The 22,896-nt window shown below is 43.6% G+C and overlaps 1 protein-coding gene across 8 annotated transcripts in view; it reads left to right on the top strand.

The window, feature by feature from the left end:
- Nucleotides 1–3,074: 3,074 nt before the first annotated feature.
- The window catches only part of LOC105492480 (cilia and flagella associated protein 221), a 122,615-nt gene continuing 102,793 nt past the window's right edge, over nucleotides 3,075–22,896 (top strand). For 2 of the 8 annotated variants that reach the window (XM_071072613.1, XM_071072614.1), the window contains exons 1-6: nucleotides 3,075–3,179; nucleotides 5,082–5,267; nucleotides 8,082–8,182; nucleotides 18,133–18,219; nucleotides 18,369–18,467; nucleotides 20,461–20,561. In XM_071072613.1, the coding sequence (XP_070928714.1) occupies nucleotides 5,129–5,267; nucleotides 8,082–8,182; nucleotides 18,133–18,219; nucleotides 18,369–18,467; nucleotides 20,461–20,561 (527 nt within the window). In that variant the 5' untranslated portion in view covers nucleotides 3,075–3,179; nucleotides 5,082–5,128. The other 6 variants (XM_011759668.3, XM_011759666.3, XM_011759667.3 and 3 more) reach the window with 6 other exon arrangements.

The raw sequence follows: 22,896 nt of genomic DNA, 5'->3' as shown, positions 1-22,896 counted from the left end.
CCTGTGCCACAGTTTACACCTTGAGAAGTAAGTGTCCAGAAGTCAGTATATGTCAGTTGTTTTCAGTTGGAAGAAAGAGAAAATGGAATGCAAGGACCAAACAAATAGAAGTGAAATGATATCATCCAGGCCCAGGGTCTCTCTGTCTCCTTGTTCTCCTGACCTTGTCACCTCTTTAACACTCGGGCCCCTCATGACCTCTGATGGCAGCTGCAGTTCCAGAATCACTTCCTGACACTCAGAAGTCCGGAAGAAGAAAAATACTGTATCTATGTATATCTTTCTTGGGAGAAAGAAAGTCTTTTCTAGACCCCCAGAACCCTTTTCCTGTCCCTGTGACCAGAATGGGGCTACGTATCCAACCCTAACTAAATCACGGGCAGTGTCGGCAAGGGGATTGGGAATTCCATACTTGGCCTGGATTGCATTGTTTTGTTTTGTTTTGTTTTGAGATAGGGTCTCTGTCACCCAGGCCAGAGTGCAGTGTCACGATCATAGCTCACTGCAGCCTCCAACTCCTGTGCTCAAGCAATCCTCCCGCCTCAGCCTCCTGTGAGCTGAAACTACAGGTGTGAGCCACCACACTGGGGTAATTTTAAAAATTTTTTGTAGAGATGAGGTTTCACTATGTTGCCCTGCCTTCTCTCAAACTCCTGGGCTGAAGTGATCCTCCCATCTCAGTATTCCAAAGTGCTGGGGATTACAGGCAAGAGCCACCACACCTGGCCTGACCTAGATCAATCAGGGTCTACTGTTAGAACTGGGAACTGGGGAGAAACTTGAGTAAAGCTGTGGTTCCATTAGAAAGAAAGTGAAAGTAGGCAACCAGCAGTGTCCACTACACTATAATATTCAATTGGATTTACTGCTTATATAGAGACCTATGGGTTATCTATATATAATAGGAACTTTGGTGATTTTTCTCAAGAAAGTTAAGTACAAATGAAAAAGTGTTACCCAATATCCATTAAGAAGCATATGAAGTTTAAGGCAGAAAAATTGCTTGAGGCCAGGAGTTCAAACCCAGTCTTGGTAACACAGCAAGACCCCCACCTCTATAAAAAATTAAAAATAAAGAAGTGTATGAAAACAAATATCTCATGATCTGTGCTGGATGGAGAGGTCTGGGACTGTGGGAAGCATAGTACCTGTTCTGAAATCTACAGTTTTGGGCCAAGAAAACAGAAGGAACTAAAGCAACCTACTCTATAAACAAATGAATTGTTTCACCCCCTTGGCCAACAGGTACTGAGTAATCAATATGGACAAAGAACTGTGTCAAGGTGGCTGGGTGCAGTGGCTCATGCCTGTAATCCCAGCACTTTGGGAGGCCGAGGCAGCCGGATCACCTGAGGTCAGGAGTTTGAGACCAGCCTGGCCAACATGGCAAAACCCTGTCTCTACTAAAAATACAAACAATTAGCCGGGCATGGTGGCAGGCACTTGTAATCCCAGCTACTCGGGAGGCTGAGGCAGGAGAGTCCCTTGAACCTGGGAGGCAGAGGTTGCAGTGAGCCGAGATTGTGTCATTGCACTCCAGTCTGGGCAACAAGAGCAAAACTCTGTCTCAAAAACAAAAACAAAAACAAAACACTGTGTCAAGGATTTTGGGAGATCCTAAGACAAGGTACAGTTCCCTCCCTTAGGAATTCTGCAGTTTAAGTCACAGACATGAATCATGTTGGGTGCAATATAGAGATAAAGATGGCGGAACAAGGGGTTATGGAAGTCCAGAGGAGGGAAGGAGTCCTTCCGGACTGGTGGGTTAGGAGGAGGGTGGGGAGGAGAGGAGACCTTATCCAGAGCTAGCTTTGAAAGATGGGGAGATTTTTAGTAAGTAATAATGGTGGGGGACAGAGAAGAATTGGAGAATGGGAAGATGGAAAAAATGAACATTTCTCATTGGGAAAGAGCAGGGAGGGAATATACGCATCCAGCACAAGAGGCAATGTAACAAGACAGGTACCCTCACTGGACTCTTACTATACCCTCTCATCAACATGAAGCCGTAAGTAACGTCAAGCAAGTATCAAAGCCATACAAGCAGGGAGTGAGACAAGGACAATTCCTGGGAAAAGAGAAGCTTCAGTTGTCTTTGAAAAAAATAATGTTCATGGATGAGCAGGGTGGAATGGACAGGGCAGGAGGTCAGAGGAGCGGGCGCGGTTTCATGTTTACAACCCCTAAATATCAGTATCAAGGACAGAAACAGTTTCTTCAATGAATAAATTGCAACAACTAAAAAAAGAGATGCAAGAGGAATCTGTTGATGAAAAGAGGCCTAAAAGACACATCAATCTGTTTTGATATACAAATTTTATTTGAATTCTTAAATATCAGTATCAAGGACAGAAACAGTTTCTTCAGTGAATAAATTGCAACAACTAAAAAAGAGATGAAAGAGGAATCTGTTGATGAAAAGAGACCTAAAAGACACATCAATCTATTCCAATGTGCAAAATGTATTTGAATTCTGATTCAAACTCTAAAAATAAATATGGCACGAGATAATTTGAAGATGTTAATAAATTATAATTTCTAAGGTATTGTGGTTATGTTTTTTTAAAGAACGCTTATCTTTTGGAGGTATATTTTGAAATATTTATTGATGAAATGATGTCTGGGATTTTCTTCAAAATAATACTAGGAGTCAGGGAAAGATACGGATGAAACAGGATTGGCTAGGGTTTGATCATCGTTGCAGCTGGGTGTTGAAGGTCTATTTTACCAGTCGGTCTGCCTTCGTGTATGTTTGAAATTTACTGCAACACAAAATGTAAAACAAACTACAAGAAAGTGGGCGTCAAGAGTGATGCCTGTCAGGTGAAGCCCCGCCCACTGGCTCCGGCGGCTCCGCCCCGTCCGGCTTCTCTCCCGCGCTCCGCTCTTGCAGGGTTCCAGTGTGTGGTGTTTCCAACTTTCTCATGTCCCCTCGGGAATCCATTCGCATCCCATGCCATAAGTCGCGCTGCCAATTCTTGGCCAGGCCCGGCAAACTGCTCCGAGCTCCCAGGAGTCACCCGCCGCCTCTGGTCCTGGCCCGCAGCCGCCCGGCTCCCCCGCCCTGGGGCGTTTGGTCGCGCCCGGCCGCCAGCCCTGGGAGCGCGTCCGCGTCGTCATGGCGACGCTCCGAGCTGGCGCCGGCGCCGGCCGAATCCGGCCCGGGAACCACCTCCAGGGTGAGCGGCCTGGGACCTGGGGCCGGGGTGGCCCAGGGTCAGCCGCTGGGGCGCCGCAGCCTAGCTGCTGAGGCGACCGAGCCCCGGGCGGTGTCCATCCTCAAGTCGGCCGTAGCTTGGGTCCGAGGAGAGGTCGGGCCCAGAGGGTGACAGGAGGATGGTAGCGGGGCGGTGCACGGGCCTGGGGCGACCCTGACCCTTAGCAGGAGTGGAATGAAAGGTCGCGACGGGGAGGAGGCACTTGGCGGGGGTGAGAGGGCCTGCCTGGAAGAGGATGGGGCGAGGGGCCTAGGGTGCGGCGGTGAGACCCGGAGCCAGGCCTACTGGGGCGGTAGGCTAGCCGGCGTGTGGGCGGCGTGGAGACCGCCTGGCTTCTGGGCCTGCCTGAAGCACAGGGGATGTGAGGCTCCGGGAGGAAACGGGCTGCAGGGTGAGCCTAGGGCGGGCGTTGAAGGGCTGGAGGGAGGGGAAGCAGGTGAGGAGAGGGCCATGCAGCCGTCAGCGATGCTATGAGAGGTGGTGCGAGGGAAGGGGAGAACTTCTCTCTGAAAGTGATTGTTAAGCGCCTCCTTCCATAGATTCACTGCATGTCGCTTGATGCTGTCCGTCTCGGGAGTCTGAAGCTATGAGTCTTCTCCAGAAAAAACAAAACCAAAAAAACACATAAAGATCCACACTATTTAACATTCCATCTCAGAGGCTTCACCGGCCAGCCCCACGGCTTGCACAAGGGCCCCAAGTTCAGAGATTTAGTTGTGGAATATATAAGGGAATGTGAGATTTGTAAAATGTTCTTAAAGGGCTATAAATTATTAACACCAAATTAGTAGTAGAAGCAGTGATTGCTAAAGAATGTTAAAGTGTGTTGGGATCACTGTGAACTTCATGAAGAAAATGGAACTTAAAATGAGTGTGATAAGGGAAGGCAAGTGGGACACAGGGTTTGGCATGAACTGAGATCCACAGAGCTGGAATGCACCCATGTCTGGCACCTGGCTGGCCGTAGGTTTCACCCCCTCCTCATCACCCCTCCTCCTTACCCCCTCCTCATCACCCCCTCCTCCTTACCCGCTCCTCATCACCCCCTCCTCCTTACCCCCTCCTCATCACCCCTCCTCCTTACCCCCTCCTCATCACCCCTCCTCCTTACCCCCTCCTCATCACCCCCCTCCTCCTCACCCCCTCCTCATCACCCCCTCCTCCTTACCCCCTCCTCATCACCCCCCTCCTCCTCACCCCCTCCTCATCGCCCCCTCCTCCTTACCCCCTCCTCATCACCCCTCCTCCTTACCCCCTCCTCATCACCCCCTCCTCCTTACCCCCTCCTCATCACCCCCTCCTCCTCACCCCCTCCTCATCACCCCCTCCTCCTCACCGCTTCCTCCTCACCCGCCTCCTCCTCACCCTGTTAGCAGAGGGATGGAGGAGGGTAACTCTGAAATGCCAGTGTCCTGTAAACAGTGCCTTCAAGTGTTAAAGACTTCCATAGTCACATACTCTAAGAAACTCATTTGGAGAAATCTCTGAAAGAAAAGTCTTATTTAACTGTCTACATCAATATTTTCCAAATTTGTTTGACCTAGAGCCTGTATTTTTCCCTTCTCGGGCCCCTGCAATGAGCTCAAGAAGCATCTCAGAAGTACATTTCAAGAAAAGCTCCTGGGGAGAATCAAGGACCGCAGGAGGGTTTGGAGCAATGGCATGACATTGGGTTGCGATGGGTTATGTAAGAAGATTAATGGGATAGCCGTGTGTGGGAATGGAATGGCCCGCAGAGAGGAGAGCCAGGGAGGGCATGAACCACAGTAAACCACACAAAGACGAGGTACATTTATCAAAGAAAGAGAAAAAAATGTGCATGGTTTCTCATGGATGATTATACTGCTGCACTTTCCTCCCCAGGACATGACCTTTGGCTCTAAAAAGAAGACTCCATTTTTCATGATAAAATGGCAGTGGTGAAAATCCCCAGCAGAGGACTAAAGAATGCTAAAGAACCCCTTAATAATGCATCGCCCCAGCTCTTGAAGGACCTAGTGGAGGAGCCGAAGCAAAGAAAAGAAGTACCTAATCACCTCCTCGAATCAAGTAGGTGGCTAGAAGACAGATTTGCTTTACAACTCACATCTTCACAGGCGAGCCAAAGTCCAGAAAGCATAATGGGATTTTTTAGTGCAGATTTATCTATATCATTTTATAGGCTTATACGAATTTTTATTACTAAGAACAGTCATTCTATTTATATCCATCTGCTTAACTGATAGATTTTTGTGGAGTATGTAAATTAATCAAGTTCTGTTGCTTCCACTTCTTCTAATGTCTTTCCTATCTGCTCCCCTTATCTTGCGTCTCACGTTCAGTGGGCCACTGGGACTCCTCCCCCACCACATTCTTCTCCTGTCAGTTTGCTTTCTAAAATCCTGGCTGGCTCTTATCCCTAATCTGCTCAAACTCCCAACAGTCACCCTTTGCATACAGAATAAAGTCACAATTCCTTTGCTTGGCTCCCTTCACTGTCTAATCTGAACCTGTCCACCCAGCACCATCCCCATCGCCATGCCCCACTCATTTCTAGCTCTGGCTACATGAGGTTCCTTCCTGCCCTTCGGACCACAAACATTTTAGACCTTTTTGCCTTTTCATGTACCTATCCTGTAGTCTAGAAAGCCTGAGAAATCCTATAGCTATTATGGAAAAGGATAATCATTTTGCCTACATTCTTTCCATTCAATCCACACAACAATACATCATGAGGTAGGATCTATTTACATTTTACTCTTGGAGAAGGTGAAACTCAAAGAGACCACATGATTTCCCCAACATGGCACACCTAGTAAGTAGAGAGCTGGTGTTCAGCCACCAGAGCCCTGGGTCTAGCTCTTAACATGCTTGGTTACCCACCACTCGTCTTTCAAAGCCCATGTCAAATGCGGGGACATAATACTGTATTTGGATATGGTTCTGTTGTCACTGTAGAACTTGTCAAGTGAAAATTGATATATGTGACCATTTCTGGGCATTAGAAGAAAAATGCCAGTTTTATATCTACTTTGTGGCTCTAAAATAAAATCTTTCAACATTAAAAACATTATAGAATAAGCTGGGTGCGGTGGCTCACTCCTGTAATCCCAGCACTTTGGGAGGCCAAGGTGGTCGGATTATTTGAGGTTAGGAGTTTGAGACCAACCTGAATGAACGACATGTTGAAACCCCAACTCTACTAAAATACAAAAACTAGCTGGGTGTGGTGGCAGGCGCCTGTCATCTCAGCTACTTGGTAGGCTGAGGCAGGACAGTCACTTGAACCCAGGAGGCAGAGGTTGCAGTGAGCCAAGATCGCGCCACTGCCCTCCAGTCTGGGTGACAGAGCGAGACTCCCTCCCTCTCAAAAAAAGATAATCAATCAATAAAAATAAATAAATTTTTTAAATTACAGAATATGGTAATTTCAGTGCTTAAAAATGACCAAATAATAACCTACAGAGATCATCAGTTCCCCTACCACACCAGCCTTAACCCATTCTAGCTGTTCAGTTTGACCCAAGTGGATGACAGTGACAGCTCACCTGGTGAGAAGAAAAAAAACACCAAATATTTCACACCCACTTCAGATGTACCCCAGAATTATGATGATCAAAGGGATGGGGTGAGGATGTCTGTGCTTCACAAGATTTGGATGCAGTCAAAGTCAAATGCTATCATTTGTAAGAAGGTGGACAGTACATTCATGAGGAAGGCAGATTACTGGTTGGAATCCGACAGACCTGGGCTTGATTTTTGTTTTGTTTGTTTGTTTGTTTTATGTTCTTTTGAGACAGGGTATTGTTCTGTTGTCCAGGCTGGAGAGCAATGGTACAATCACAGCTCACTGCAGCCTCTATCTTTTGGGCTCAAGTGATCCTCGCACCTCAGCCTCCCATGTAGCTGGGATCACAAGCGCACACTACCATGCCCCGCTAATTTTAAATTTTTTTATAGAAACATGGTCTCACTGTGTTGCCCAGGCTGGTCCCAAACTCCTGGGCTCAAGCGCTCTTCCTGTCTCAGCCTCCCAAAATGCTGGGATTACAGGTGTGAGCCACCATGCCTAGCTTTGATTTTTGATTACCAGCTGTAGGCAAGTTTCTTAACCTTGTTAAGTCTTACCTCCTTCATCTGTAAAGTAGAAATAATACCTACCTCAAAGGGCTGGAGTGAGGATTATAAACAAATGTATGCATACCACTGCCTGGCACAAAGCGTGTACATAGAGTGGGTTCTCAGTACCTTCTCCACACGTTTGCTGCTGCCTAAATAAAGAGCTGGGAAAATTTTTGTAGACCTGAACACTTCTGTGAGCTCAGCCATTTAAAAGAGACATTCACATGACACCAAAAGCAGTTTGAGACTTACCATTCTGAGTGATAACTTTTCAGAGCTTTAAGTTTTAATATTACTCTATATCACATTGTAATTCTAACCAGAGGAAATCAAATAAAAGTTAAATACACAGTAATAAAATTAAGTGTGTGGTATTTGAATACTTTGAGCTGGGTATTCATTACGTAATGAGTAATCTCAGTGCTAGGCAGAGCAAAGACAGGCCATATGCTCTTTATAAGCTGGTGTTTTATGACAAAGACGTGTACAAAATGTGTGAAGAGCAAATTCTTTCACTAGGTAACAATCTGCCTGATTTTGTGTTGTAATAATAGTATCTCCCAAGTGATGTTTAAAAATAGAGAGGGAGAAGGAGTTCAGTTTATTTAGAACAGATAATTAATCTTGTTGACAGGTGGATCCAATGTCTACAACTTTCATATGCTTAAAATGCCCTAAATTAAAGAAAGCTATGTTAATAAGGATCAACTTTAATATTTTCTTTGATGTCTCATGATGTGCTTATCTACATTGTTTTTATAGAGGTTTATGCAAAACTTGTGAATAATAAGGTCATACAGGCCAGACCTGGCATAATACATTTTGGAGGCTATCAAGTAGAAAAACAGCACCAACAGATTCTGGTAGGTACTTTTAAAATGGGATAATTAATCCCTATAATGAAGTGACACGAATGTTCTGAATTTATATTATTCACTTATCTAAAGAACAGCATAATCAGCCGTAGTGCAAGTGTAAATTGGGCCAGAAAGGTAGTTCTATGATGAGAAACTTTAAGGTTGCATCAGTGTCTTGGACAAGTTACTTTCCTCCTGCCAAAGGCTCCGCTTGCACTCTTTCCAAATATGTGTCATTGCTGAGTGACTCTTAGGGGCCAGGTGCTGTGCTTCGTGATTTACATGATTTAATTTAATCCTTATGCTAGCTCTGTGGAGGCTACATTATTCCTCTCATTATATATATAGGTGAGGAAACAGAGATTCCTAAAGGTTAAATAATTTATTCGAGGACACAAAGCTGCTAAGTGTCAGAGGCAGAATTTAGCTCCTGGGCTGCCTTTCTCCGCATCACTCTTGCTCCAGGCCTGTAGCACCAGGAAGAGGCGTGTCCCTTTCCTACGAAGCTCCAAGCAGGGCTTCCTTTTACCTGCTTGGGTCAGACGGCCGTGCCTAATCAGTCACTCTGGCCAGAGAGAAGTTGTCTAGGTCCAGGGAGGCAGGGGTCAGCCCCACTGAACAGGCTTCTGAAGAGATAGCTGCAGGGCTGGACTGCAAAGGAGCCAAAGCCTATAGCAACTGCAGTTTAGCACAGAGCCACACTGAGTCCCAGCCCTTCCTGGGTCCCTTCACTGACCTGGATATTGACTGGGGTGGGCTCTGCCTTATTTCAGGGTCCCACCTAAGCATCCTGTGCACAAATGGACCTGAACAACCTCAGTGACTTCACCATGATCCCCTAGTCATGCCTGGCAGGACTTCTCAGAACTACTCCAGTTTGGCCCTAGATCCAGGCCAAACTGTCCCCATGTATTGTTGGGGAGGGGTGGAGGTGGGCTCTTTTTACATGTGCCCTCTGAGACTCTGCCTTTGTGTGTGATGGCCCTCCTCTGGCCCTGTCTCCAGCCACCGCAAGACTCCACTTTTAGATGTACAACATTCTTAGAAGCCGTATCTTAAGGTAGATCATTTTAAGAAAGTTCTAATCATCACGTTCAGTTGTTTAGAGTGATGCAAAACACTGGAGGAAACTGACAAATAGTAAAGTTATCAGGAAGGAAATTTCTCTCAGGAAGACCCCAAAGAACAGAGGAGAACGCAGTTTCCATGAATCCTTATACAATGAAGTGAGTAGCGAGAATAGGTGAGAAGGGGAACCTGTTAGGTGCCAAGTATTTCCTCTTAGGAAAAGGGTTAGGATTTGAACCTGTTATTAGGAACTTCACCTATCAACCTCCAAGGTCACATTTCTTACAACACAGCATCAAAGACCAAAGTTAATGATTCATTTTGAAGCCTACTGATGCTGGTTATAAGGTTTGCTGTCTATGCTGTGGTAGGATAGATCTAAAATAATTATGATTCATAATTACTCATTGTTTATAAATCAAATATATGCCAAAGGCTCCCATAAAATTTTATTACTTGCTCCTTATCCTTTCTTTCTTTTCTTACTGCTTTATTGAGTGATCATTTATTATCATAAATTTACCCATTTACAGTATATATACAATTCAATAATTTTTAGTATATTCTCAGAGTTGTGCAACCATTGCCACAATCTAAATTGAGAATATTTTTATCACTCGAAGAAGAAACCCCACACCCACTTTCAGTCCCTCCTCATCCCCTATTCCCATCCCACTCCCACCCTAGGCAATCACTCATCCAGTTTCTGTCTATAGATTTGCCTCTTCCTGGACATTTCTTGTGAATGCAATCATACAATACATGGTCTCTTGTGACTGACTTCTTTTACTTAGCATAGTGTTTTCCAGGCTCATCCAAGTCATAGCATGTAGCAGTACTTCATCCCCTTTTATGACTGAACAGCATTCCATTGTGTGGATAGAGCACATTTGGTTTATCCACTCATCAGCTGATAGATGTTGGGTTGTTTCCACATTGGAGCTATCATGAATGATGCTGCTGCTATGAACATTCATAGGCTTGCTTTTGTGCACATATTTAGCATTCTCTTGGAGATATACATAGGAGGAGCATTGTTGGGTTATATGGTTTGTTAGCTTCCTGTGGCTGCCATACCACAAATTTAGGGTATTAAACAAACAACTAATAAAGTCGTAAAGACTTACTCCTGTGTTTTCTTCTAAGAGTTTTATAGTTTTAGCTTTCGTATTTAGACCTATGGTTTATTTTGAGTTAATTTTTATGTATTGTGTGAGGTAAGGGTTCAACTTCAATCTTTTGTGTGTTCTACCATTATTTGTTGAAAGGACTGTTCTTTCCCCTATTCAATGGTCTTGACTCTCTTGCTGAAAATCAATTTACTGTAAATGTAAGGGTTTATTTCTGAACCCTCGGTTATACTCCATTGATCTCTACGTCTGCACTTATGGAAGTACCACACTTCATTCCTGTAGCTTATGGTAAATTCTGAAATCAGGAAGTGCGAGTCCTCCAGTTTTGTTCTTTTTCAAGACCATGTTGGTTATTTTGGGTTCCTTGTAATTCCAAATGAATTTTAGGATCAGCTTTTCAATTTCTGCAAGAATACTTTTGGGATTTTGATGGGAATTGCATTGAATCTGTAGATCAATTTGGGGAATGTTGCAACCTTAAGAATATTAAGTCACAATTCTTTTTTATAATAAATGTTTTATAACTTTTGTCACTAGCCTTAGGATATTTTCCACCTGTGTGGGTTCGGAAGATGAGGGCTTACCTTCCTTAAAATAGACTTTCCTCGGAATTACATAGGCATAATTAGCTTGCTAAGAGTCCTGTAGTTTCAAGAAATATTGACATTTTTTAAATGATAGCAACTATTAGAGTTAATAATGAGCCGGTAAGTTAAAAAGTTGCTATATCAAAAAAATTAACAACATAACACTTTTGGGTCACAACATAGCTTTTTAAAACTGGCCTCTTTTTTTTTTTTTTTTTTTTTGCTTAGTATAATGTTAATGATTCCAATAGTGTTACTAAACTTAAAATTATTTTAGCCTCCTCATAATTTTAATCATATTATTGTACACTTTACTATTTATTTCTTTAATTGGTCTCTTTTTTTGCATATTACTTTGTTATCTCTAACGAAGTTGTACTGTCTGGTTGATGTTACCTTGTTTCTAATAGAGTTAAGGGTTTTCTTCTGTTTAATTCCACACACAGTTGGTGAGAGTCCCCATTACATGCCAAACAGTGTTGAAGCATCATGGGAAATGCTAAGGTGAATAAAATCAAGGAATTTTCCAAGTAGCAGAAAGTGTTTCAAAACCACCAAATAGCTCAAACATGAGACTAGGCAAGCAAGGTGGCATGAGGAAGTCAGAAGAAAATGTTCTGTAGAGAAAAGGCACCATTTCACCTCTGTAGGAGGGTGTTAGAGGCATGTGGAGGAGAGGCCATTGGGGATAGCCCAAAAGCTAAGTAGGAAGTGGGGAGAAAGCATTCGGGGCTCAGAGGAAGACATGCAGGGGCTCGAGCCAAAAAATGGCCTATTTGGAGGCTGGTTTGCCTGGATGGTAGGGCTTTGGAGTAGGTAATGGAGAAGGTGGGACATGTGGGTTGGGACAGGAATATCAACATAAGGAGTGTGCGTGTGATTCAGAAAGCAGCAGGAAGTTAAGGAAGTATTTTTGAGCAAGGTTATGATGCATTTGAGGAAGATCAACTTAGTGGAATTTTAGAGGATGATGTGATTCTTTTCTTTCATTAGCATCCGCTAGGGAAACATGAATGAGAGAAACTAAATACTAAGAAATAAGATTTTGTCAGGTAGGATTGAGCTTTGGAAGATTGCAGCCATCACGATGTCTAAGATTCCTTTGTCCTCCCAAGAATCAATTTTGACTTCCTTCCTTTGTGGGTGATTTCATCCCCACTAAGAATTCGTGGGGAGCAAGGGAGTATGGTTTAGTTATTGAAAAAGGTATGAAGCCTCAGCTTGGCTTCATTTGGCTGCAGAATGGAGGCCATGTCTGTCTTTCATATTGCTGCTTCCCTGGCACCTCATGCAGTGCCTGAGTGAAGGCACCCAACAAGCACTTGTGAGTGAAGGATGTGGAACTCACTTTATTATAAGAGTTGTGAGGTTATTAGAAGAGTGGCAGAGGCTCACTAATCCCAAGGAAATACAATGTAAAGTCTAGGTGGTCATATTGCTTCTATCAGACATTAAATCAAACAGAAATAGATAAAAGTCAAGTGATTTCATCTTAATAACATTCTCGGAAATCTTGGGAGAGCCAGCCCCCAGTTTCCACTGGCAAATTGAAGCAGAAGCTTAAGGCAATTGCCTTGAAATTCTTGCCAGACAAGGTGGAAAATCCAACAACTGCTTTTATCTTGGTTTTGCTACAGCAAACTGTGCAAATTGCCCAAGAATGGAATGACTGAATGTGTATTTAAAACCACAAATAAATTGTTCATTAACATTTCAGATCAATCCACCTCTGGCTAAAGGATCTGAAACAGTTTGCTCGCATTCGTATTGAGATCAGTGTTTCAATTTACTTTAAAATTTCAAATAATGGTCCCTGGTTTTCTCAAAGCCAAGACCCCTTAAACTTGTTTTCACCTTTGTGGAGTGATTTGGTCCTGGAAATTATTAAGTAAATAATCCATCAATTTTCCTTCAAGATAACCAGTGTTGCTGTTGCCAGCCCAAAACAAAATTGTTAGCCTAAAAAGTCTTATCTTAAATAAATGAACAGTTTCTTCTGGCTTTGTTAAATAGTAATATTTGTTTTTATATTAATTTACATTAGAGACCTCTGTTCTATTACAGCCTTAGAGACCCCCAAGATCTTGCATCTCAAAATCAGGGCCATGAATCCCAGTGGCTGCTCAGAGTGTGGGGATGGGAGAATTGAAGCCACAGTATAAACATAGCACATCTTTCTAGAGCATCAATTTCACTCTTACATTTTGGAGAAATGCAATATAGAGCAAAATTTTAGAGCAAATGCATGACGAAGATGCATTTTAAAATAAAACACTTTAAAGAACTTATAAGGCTGCTTGAATTTTGTCCCCAGATCCCTCATGTTAAGTTTGGACCTTCTTTGAGAAGCTGTGCCACTGAGCTTGCAACTTGCAGGCTGAAGTATTGTGTTTGAAGGTTAGCCCTGACCCACTCCAAGCCAAGACTTCACTGGAGGGCAGGTTCTGCCGTTCCCTCTAGAAGGAGGAGAATAGACTCTCCTGAGGAGACACAGAGGGAGCCTGAAGCAGCATGGGATTGGGGGTGACGAGAGTTGGGAGCCCTCTTGAGGAAATTCCTATAAATTCTGAGTAACGGCTGTTAAACTTATGACTACTTGATGTGTGGTTGATGGTTTTTGTGGGGTTTTTGTGGAGTGGGAAGCGGTTCTGAAAAACTCTAGAAGGGGCTGAATTTCACTTTGGAGTAAATATGGTGCCCTGTGGAGACAGCACCAAGGAAACGGGGACCCCCCAGGCCAGCAGAAGGTCAGCTCCCAGGGGAACAGAGATCCCAGAGGGACTGGGAGGTCTACTGACCCAAAATTGAAACACAGGGTAGGATTTCAGGCAATTTTATCTTGCCTAAGGGTAACGTTGGGTTGCTTGTGTTTTGTTATGTTTTCAAATAAACTCTTCGTATTAATCTAACGTACACTTTCTAAGCAGTTGATTCGTTTTCCCAAGGTTTGTTTTTCCTTTGAATGATAATTATTTTTCCCAGTTTTAGTTATAAATGGAAAGGCAGGACTGGCATTTTATCTCTGAAGGGATATTATTTATAATGATCTAAAAATAAAGCTGATCTGCTGATAAAGTATAAAAAGAAAGATAGGAAATGCAGGCTGGGCACTGAGATGCACTGAGCCATCAGACGGTAGGATGTAGTGGAAAGAGCCCTAGCCCAGAGCTGGAGACCGGGTTCTAGGCCCAGGTCTTCCACTCACCCTGTGGCATGGACAGTTCCAGGTCACTGTGTCTTCATGAAATAAGGACATTGCACAAAATTGGCTCTGCAGTCTTCCTGGGCTCAGACAAATCTTTGATAGGACAAAGAACATGGATGATTATAGGAAACAATGAGTACTTGCAACCAAAAATTGAGAACTGCAAAATTAATAAAATCTTCCTGTTTTGGAAGTCAGTCTTTTGGATGTTGACTTTGTTTACTAAAGCGTAGAGAATAAGCTGTTCATTTTTTGCTATAATTTGTCATGTTTTGTTGTTGCTTTAAGTTCACTGAAAAAGCTCATTGGCACAATGTCCCCTGGAATTGTCTTGGGCATTATTTGGTGGAAATATCCCTGCCCGCACCATCACTGTGTCTGCTGACTGCCTTCTCTGCCATCTGCCATGTGGGTCACAGCTCACTGCAGCCTCAAACTCCTAGGCTCAAGTGATCCTCCCACCTCCGCCTCCTGAGTAGCTGGGATTACAGGCGTGAGCCACTGCACCCAGCTACCCAGGCCTTCATTCTCCACTCGTCTCCGTTTCACTTCAGATCTCAAACAGAAGCTGAACATTTTCTTCCTGTTTCTGAGCTCTTATTAACTAAATATCTACACTTTTGTTTGAGTTTGTTGTTTCTTATTTCTCTGTTGATCCAAATGAACAATTCCAGATCAAGAATCTTTTAAAGATAGACATGGGAAACTATAGTCAAATAATGTATCTTTTACTATCACAAATTGAATCTATGTTACTCTTTAAGAAAATCATCTAGTATTTTCTTATTGCTAATTTTTTTTTCTTTTTCTGTTTTTTTTTTTTTTTTTTTTTTTTTTGGAGACGGAGTTTTGCAATCTCGGTTCACTGAAACCTGCACCTCCTGGGTTCAAGCGATTCTCCCGCCTCAGCCTCCCTAGTAGCTGGGATTACAGGCTCCCACCACCACGCCCAGCTAATTTTTGTATTATGGGGTTTCACCATATTGGCCAGACTGGTCTCAAAACTCATGACCTCAGGTGATCCACCTGCCTTGACCTCTCAGAGTGCTGGGATTACAGGTATGAGCCACTATGCCTGACCCTCCTATTGCAAATTTTTTACTCACTTGACAATATAGATATTATGTCATGAATTCTGGCATGCCCCCTTCATGTTCAAATGGGTAGTGGTTAGATTTGGATTTGCTCTGACACACTCAGGTTGGAGGAAAGGTCAGGTCTCTTTATTTGTCCATAGGTGCTGGCTGGATCTCCAGTCTTGGGCGTTTAGGTTCCTGTCTTCCTTGGGACCATTCAGGAATACTGGAAAAATGGAGCCAACCCAGCAGCTTGGAGGACAGATCTCTGTTCTGGTTTTCTGCCCATATTGTTGCTTGTTGGAAACTGACCTAAGCCAGTGAGCTTATTTCTAATTGTCAGGCAGATATTGAGAGTCTGACCCTGACAGCATGTGGGAGTCACAGGTCCACTCCTCAGCAGCCTTGCTACAGGTGGTCTGCTGCAGCGAACAGGTCTGAGAAGACACTCTACAACGCATATGAACACTTACTAGCAAGCAGGCAGAAAGATCACTGTGTTTGTAATCTCACAAAGTCCCAGCTATAGCTCCTGGTGGGGAGGCTTTGATGGCAGCAGATGTGACAACTGGCTGACCAAATACTTTAGTAAAGTACAGAGCATGGGGCCTGGGAGGGAGTCTGGGGCCCTAGAATGTCATTCTAAAGGATATTGGTCTTTTGCGCTCACCAGATTCTCATACCCCTTTTGTTTGAGAGTGGAAATGCCTGGATAATATTTCTAGTTAATCCATAGATTCTGAGTATCCTTACCACTAATATAGAAGACTCTCCAGAATGAACTTAGGTGGCATAATTGAAACACTCTGGGGGCTGTCTCTGGAGTGTAGATGCTGGGTTAGGATCCTTCGGTGCTCACAAAGCACTCCTAGAGGCCAGTCGTGGTGGCTCATACCTGTAATCCCAGCACTTTGGGAGTCTGAGGCAGGTGGATCATGAGGTCAGGAATTCAAGACCAGCCTGACCAACATGGTGAAACCCCGTCTGTCTCTACTAAAAATACAAAAATTAGCTGGGCCTGGTGGTGCGCACCTGTAATCCCAGCTACTCAGGAGGCTGAGGCAGGAAAATCACTTGAACCCGGGAGGCAGAGACCGCAGCGAGCCGAGATCGTGCCACTGCACTCCAGCCTGCACAACAGAGCAAGACTCCGTCCCAAAAAAAAAAAAAAAAAAAAAAAAAAAGCCCTCCTAGAGTGCAGATTGCTGATTTCCTCTGAGTTTAACCACTCCCAGGGTACATATTAAAACCAGTTTATACACCCTTGTTTGTTGCAGTGTTCTTACTTAATTATTTTTAAGTAATAACAGATGATAGAACCACTTCTGCTTCCAGTTCTTCCTGGACTCCAGCTTGAGAACTTCACAGCCCTCCCCCAGTGAGAAGCATGGGGACAGAGCTCTTTGTTAAGGTTCCAGGTCTGGAGCTGAGTGGCCCCTCTCCATCCTCAGGCGGGTCCTGTCACCCCAGGACTCTGAGTGTGATGGACTCAGCACACCTCTCCTCCCAGCCTCTCTCACAAGGGCTGCTCTCATGGGTCTGGCCCCTGGGAACTCATCCCTTCACCAAGACTGCCCATGTGCAGGTCCCCTTGGAGGCCAAGAGAGGCCTGGGAAACTTTTTGTTTGGGCTTTTAACAAGTTTTGTAAGGAAAGGAAGATACACCAAAACAGGGTCACAAAAATTGTAGTGCTTTAAGAATGTTCGCATGTAACAAATAAGAACGTTTTAAACACATGCATGACCAGACACAGTGGCTTATACCTGTAATCACAGCACTTTCAGAGGCCAGCGTGAGAAGATCCTTGAGCCCAGGAGTTCCAGACCAGCCTGGATAACATGGTGAGACCCCATCTCTACAAAAAATAAACATTAGCTGGGCATGATGGGGCGTGCCTGTAATCCCAGCTACTCAGGAGCAAAAGCAGGAGGTTTGCTTGAACCCAGGAATTCAAGGCTTCAGTGAGCTATGATTGTGCCACTACACTGTAACCCGAGCCACAGAAAGACCCTATCTCAAAGATAAAAAAATAAAAAAGCAACAACAAAAGAACCACAGGCAAACACAATGTGCCCTCGTCAGGAGGGAATGTCTAAAGTCTTACTTAGAACATTGAAGAATGTCAGGCCTCAAGCAATGGGCCTTCCAAGCCCCTGGGACAGGCCCAGCCTCTGGCCTAGACTTCAGAAACCAAAGGTCTCTTAACCTTCCCCTGGCCCAGGCAAAGCCCAGATCCCCAGAATTCAAAGTTCTTGTGTCCCTTTCAAACAAAGGAAGGAAAAATACCTCTTTCCTCAGAGACCCACCAGATGATCCTGCCTCACAGGGATGGCCTTCTCCTGTCACTTTCAGAGAATTCCCACCCTCGACTTCCTTTTCATCTGCCCAGGCATGGATTGGAGGCTGTCTTAGCCATGTTCCTTTTCCTGACTTTCTGATAGTTTCAGTGTCCTCTGGCCCCTAAACCAGTGGCATGTAATTAGAGAACCTGTAGGAGTTGGTGCCTGACTTCTTAGCTCCATTGAATCACAGGACTAAATTGAGTTCAACAGAAAGCACTTGCAGTAACGTTCAGGACTGTGGAGAGGGGCCTCTAAAGGACACTAAGTCTCGGGCTGGGGTGTGGGGCAGTACTGCAGGCTTTGCTATTGTTCCTAAGGGGGAAAGTGGGGACAAGGGGAACGTTTTATAATTCTTGAAATGGTGTGTGTTGTGTTTATTATTCTTCAAATGGTGTATGATGTATTTCAAATCTTTTAAAAAGTTAAAAAATACAGGATATCTCCTCAAGTTCTTTCAGGAACAGATGAAGTCTACATAAATGAGATGAATATGCAAATAAATAAAGCCGTGTATTTCCTCTAAATACTTCTTTTTCTCTCCCAGCATCTGGTCAATGTTTCCAACGAAGACACAAGTGTTCATATTTTACCCCCGCAAACCAAATACTTTGAGATCAATTATGTAAGAAAGGTAAGTGTCATTGGTTTCCCTGTTCTCCCACGGTGTGGTTGTCTGCATCTCAGGCCTGTGGAGGGTGGGTATGTGGTGTATTGTCCCCCCTGGTGCTGCTGTCTGTGCAGTCTGGGACTTGTCCTGACAAGAGCCCACCTGTCTTCCAGGAACACCACCTGGTCCCTGGCTTGTCCCTCACGGTCACCGTTACATTTTCTCCAGATGAGTGGCGATACTATTATGACTGCATCCGCATTCACTGTAAGGTGGGTCTCTTAACATTGCTTTTTTTTTTGATGGTGGGTTAAAACTTACATTCTCAAGGGTGGCAGGAAGAGAGGTGGAATGACCACTAAGAGCTTTCTTGGCCCAGTACTGGGTGTTCCCCGGGTGACCAGTGTGACTGGTGTGTGAGGCTTGTTGCCCAGTGACATGGCCCAAGATGGGAAAGTATTAAGCTGCAAAGGACCTGGACAGAGTCAGGAGATGCTGTTTGCTGCAGGCTTCCCACTGCCCTGTGCCTAAAGCTTCATCTATCATGTGGTGCTGGCAGTTGCTGAAGCCTTTTCAAATAACTTTAACATACTCCCTTAAATGCTAGGTTGAAAAACTAACAACCATCCAAGTTATGATTATAAACGCCAGCCACTGGCCTATGCCTGGGATTGCCCACAGAGGCAGCCCTGGTGCGGGGATGGGGGTGGTTCCGGGAGGTGGGAGCTGTTTGAGTTCTTCTGAGCCTTTCCTAGGTCACCTAATTCATCCTTTGGCCTCCAGCCAGAGCTGCTGTCATTCCTTCTCTTAACACTGTCCCCTCTGCCCCTCCCTTTGCTCGATAGTCCAGACCCAGTCTTCAGCTTGAGAAGCCTTTAGGTTAACTAAATTATGTTTAGTTATGTTTCAAAACCAAAACAGAAGAGTATACATTAGTAACAAAGGACTTTCTACTGTTTTTCTTTTTAAGCAATGCTTTTATTTCTTACAATCTGTACAATAAGGTGACTTGCCTTGAAAGCATTTCACTTTTTCTTTCCAAAAAAGTTACAAAAATTTGCAAAGTTAACTTTTGTAAATTGATAGTGTTGTCTCTGACTCACATCATCGTATTAGAGATGCATTTCCACAGGGGGAGGGAACGAACCTTAGACCCAACATACCCACAGTAATATTTTAGATCAAGAAGCGCATTTCCTTAAGAATGTGGTAGACCATTTTTATTTTTTTGGAGTTTCAATTAAAAAAAAAAATAAAAATGGCCGGGCACAGTGGCTCATGCCTGTAATCCCTGCACTTTGGGAGGCTGAGGCAGGTGGATCACCGGAGGTCAGGAGTTCGAGACCAGCCTGGCCAACATGGTGAAATCCCATCTCTACTAAAAGTACCAAAAATTAGCCAGGCCTTGTGGTGCACACCTGTAGTCCCAGCTACTCCGGAGGCTGAGGCAGGAGAATCACTTGAACCCAGGAGGTGGAAGTTGCGGTGAGCTGAGGTTGCACCACTGCACTCCAGCCTGGGCAACAGAGTGAGACTCCATCTCAAAATAAAATAAAAAATAAAAACAAAACCAGAATATTGCTTTCAGATGGAATATTCTGTGCTGAACAGAAGAAGAATCCCTAGAACAGGCATTGTATATAATGCCAGGACACATTTTCTGTTACTACCAAATAATGCTAATAATAATACCTCACTTTTATCCAGTACTTTTGACTTTTTAATACCATCATCTGCTTTAATTCTAAAAATACCTTTAAGGAAAGATGTGATTATCTCCACTTTGCAAAGAAAGAAACTATGCCTGGAGAGGCTAACAGTCCTTCTGAAGGTTAACGTCCTATGAGACAAGAAGCAGGTTTCTCTGCCCTCTTGCCAATACATTGTTTTCTATTCTGTGCTGTCTGGATCAGATGACTCTGTGTTGGTTCTCTTTTTCTTGGGCCACTAAAGATTGTGTTTCTTCATAATTTTCTGAAATAGAAGCAGATAGATTACTGTCGTCATATCTCTATGAGGCGTCATTATCTTTAGCGTCCTTGGATAATAGTGAACATCATTTCAGTAAAGGGTACTTAAACTTTTCTACGCTTCGTTTATGGCTAAGAAAACTCAGTATTTCTAATGTTGTAGTTAAGTGCCGAAGTTTCTTAAGGAAATATTTTTTAATGATAGAAAACAAGATAAGAAATAAAGCATCTACAAGTTTGTCTAAAAGTCGTAGTCTTCAAAATGTTAAACTTGACTTTTTCTGATTAATTTTAGGGAGATGACACTTTGCTTGTTCCTATTCATGCCTATCCAGTAATGAACTCACTGGACTTTCCTTCATTTATAAATCTGTCAAATGTTCTGCTTGGTGAAAGGTGAGTTACCAAAATGTCAACAAAATGTATAGGACGTGAAAAACTAAGAGATATTCATACGAAACCTTAGACTTTTGTTTTTCCTAATGGAAATTCATCCTTCTACCTGAAATAGACTAGACTTGTCATTGTAAAAGGCCAAAAAAAAAAAAACCAAGAAAAAAAGCAAAAACAAAAACCAAACATGAGTCAAAAGATCATAAGCAAGAAGGCGAATTTACTGGGTCAATTAACAGAAAGGTGCAGGCCAGGTGGATCTTCAAGTGCCTCTGGGTCTAGGGATTTAAATCCAGTTGCAGGAGCCTGACTCTCCCCATATCTTAGTTCCACTGTCTTGCACTTCATTCTCAACAGGTCCCCTTCATGGGAGCAAGACAGCCTCCAGGAGCTCCAGACATTAGCCTGGGGATGGGGTGATTGGAGAGGGTGGAGAGGTTGGTGACATTCAAGCAAAACCCCAGGACTGAGGCTTATGGGACCAACCTGGATCATATCCCCATCCATTAACCAATCTGTTTTTGAGATGAAGGCAAAGACAACAGAATTTCACTACAGAAGCCAAGGCTCAGATTCTCTCCTTTTTTTGGGAAAATGGTGAATGATTCCAATATAACTTAAGGAATGTCTTGTTCTTTCAGTAAATACTAAATGTCTACTACCAGGCATAGTGCTGTCTGTCCCTAGATGGATATTGAGCTGTGAGATATTGATATATAGTTGCCCTTCAATATCCATAGAGGATTGATTGGTTCCAGGACCCCCCACAGGGTCCATGGATGCTCTAGTCCTTTACATCAAATGGCATAGGCTGGGCTTGGTGGCTCACGCCTGTAATCCCAACAGTGTGTGAGGATTTCTGTTTCTCCTACATTGTTGCTAACAATGAGAATTATCAGACTTCTGCATTTTTGGTGACTTTTACATTCTTAGCCCCATGCTCTTCCATTCTCTATTTCTTTTCCCCAAAAAATTCTACAAGAACTCCACCGCAGTACTTCCTCCTTCCCGCTCACCAACCCTTCCTGTGTTCGCTCACTCCTCCTCAGTAGGTCTGTACAGGGACGCCAAGAGTTTAAATAAGTGAATCCTTCCTTGCAGGGTCCTCTCACTCTCTGAATTTTGAGAACAGCTATTTCCTTTGAGTGGGCAAATACAGCGATTTTTATCAAAGTTGAAGTGGCAGGAAACAACTAACTCCGTAGTTCACTAATTCTTTTTTTATTTTCTTCTTTTTTCCCTTCCATAAATTACTTTTTGTTTGGATCATAAGCCAGACTTATGAGTTGAAAACAATGAATTATAAAACTGGTGAAAATAATATGCCTAATAATGCAGACATCAGCCTTGGGTTCTTAAACCAAAAATCTACCAACCTCCCTAGAGGCTGTTCCCAAGCTACTTTGTGTATAATACCCTTCATTTGTAACCAGAATGAAAATTTCAGCTGAACGGTTTATTTAACGGAGTTATTGTATATAATGATGTGATATTTTTAAAAAATCTTTCAAAAGATAAGCACGCTACTCTTTTCTTCCAAACATTCCAGCAGCAGGCATAGCCTTCCAAGACTTCATGCCCTTCATGTAATGGCTTGTAATCAACTTTTAACTGCTCAAACTGTGCTATCCTACATTCGGTCCAAAATGTGTGGTAACAGGATGGGGGGTGACTACTGGAAAAGGCTTTCAGCTAAAGTGTTTTCTATTAATCCTAGGCTACCTTGGGGTTGAAGGTATCATTTGGGTGGGTTCTTTATGCAGTATTCATTCAGTCAGTCAGTTAACAAACCTTTATTGAATGCCTGCCATGTGCCAGGCACAGTGTTAGGTTCTGAGGATGCAGAGATGATCAAGACCTGGTACCATGACCAAATAGAGAGTTTCCATGCCTAATTCAGTGTATACTGAGAAGGGATGACTCGGCTTCATTGAGGTGAGTTGAGGGCAGGCAGGATGAGGAGCTCAGGCAGCACTTCCAGGGGGAGAACATGTCTGAGCTGAGTTTGGAAATTTGACTAGAAATGAGCCAGCAAAAGGAGGGTGTGGAGTAGAAAAGAAGAGGGGGTGTTCCAGGAATCATCATCTGTAGAAAATTTTAAAACAATCAAGTCTACTAAAAGTGAGTCCGCTTTTGCATATTACCATGCACTGACAATTCTTAATATTGCCAATGATAAAATAATCCTCCCTGCAAGGGTGGACTTGCTCCTAGCCACTGCCTCTGATGCATGAGAAGCTATCACCTTAAATGCCAGTCTCGCCTGTGGTCTCCAAGCTTGCCACTCTCATTTTTGTTGGTGTCACAGCACTTTGTTTCCTGTGAGACCCATCGAGCC

This window comes from Macaca nemestrina, chromosome 11 (assembly GCF_043159975.1).
Source record: "Macaca nemestrina isolate mMacNem1 chromosome 11, mMacNem.hap1, whole genome shotgun sequence".
Lineage (NCBI taxonomy): Eukaryota > Metazoa > Chordata > Mammalia > Primates > Cercopithecidae > Macaca > Macaca nemestrina.
The sequence above is the reverse complement of the archived record's forward strand: the minus strand, read 5'-3'. Positions and strand labels throughout refer to the sequence as shown.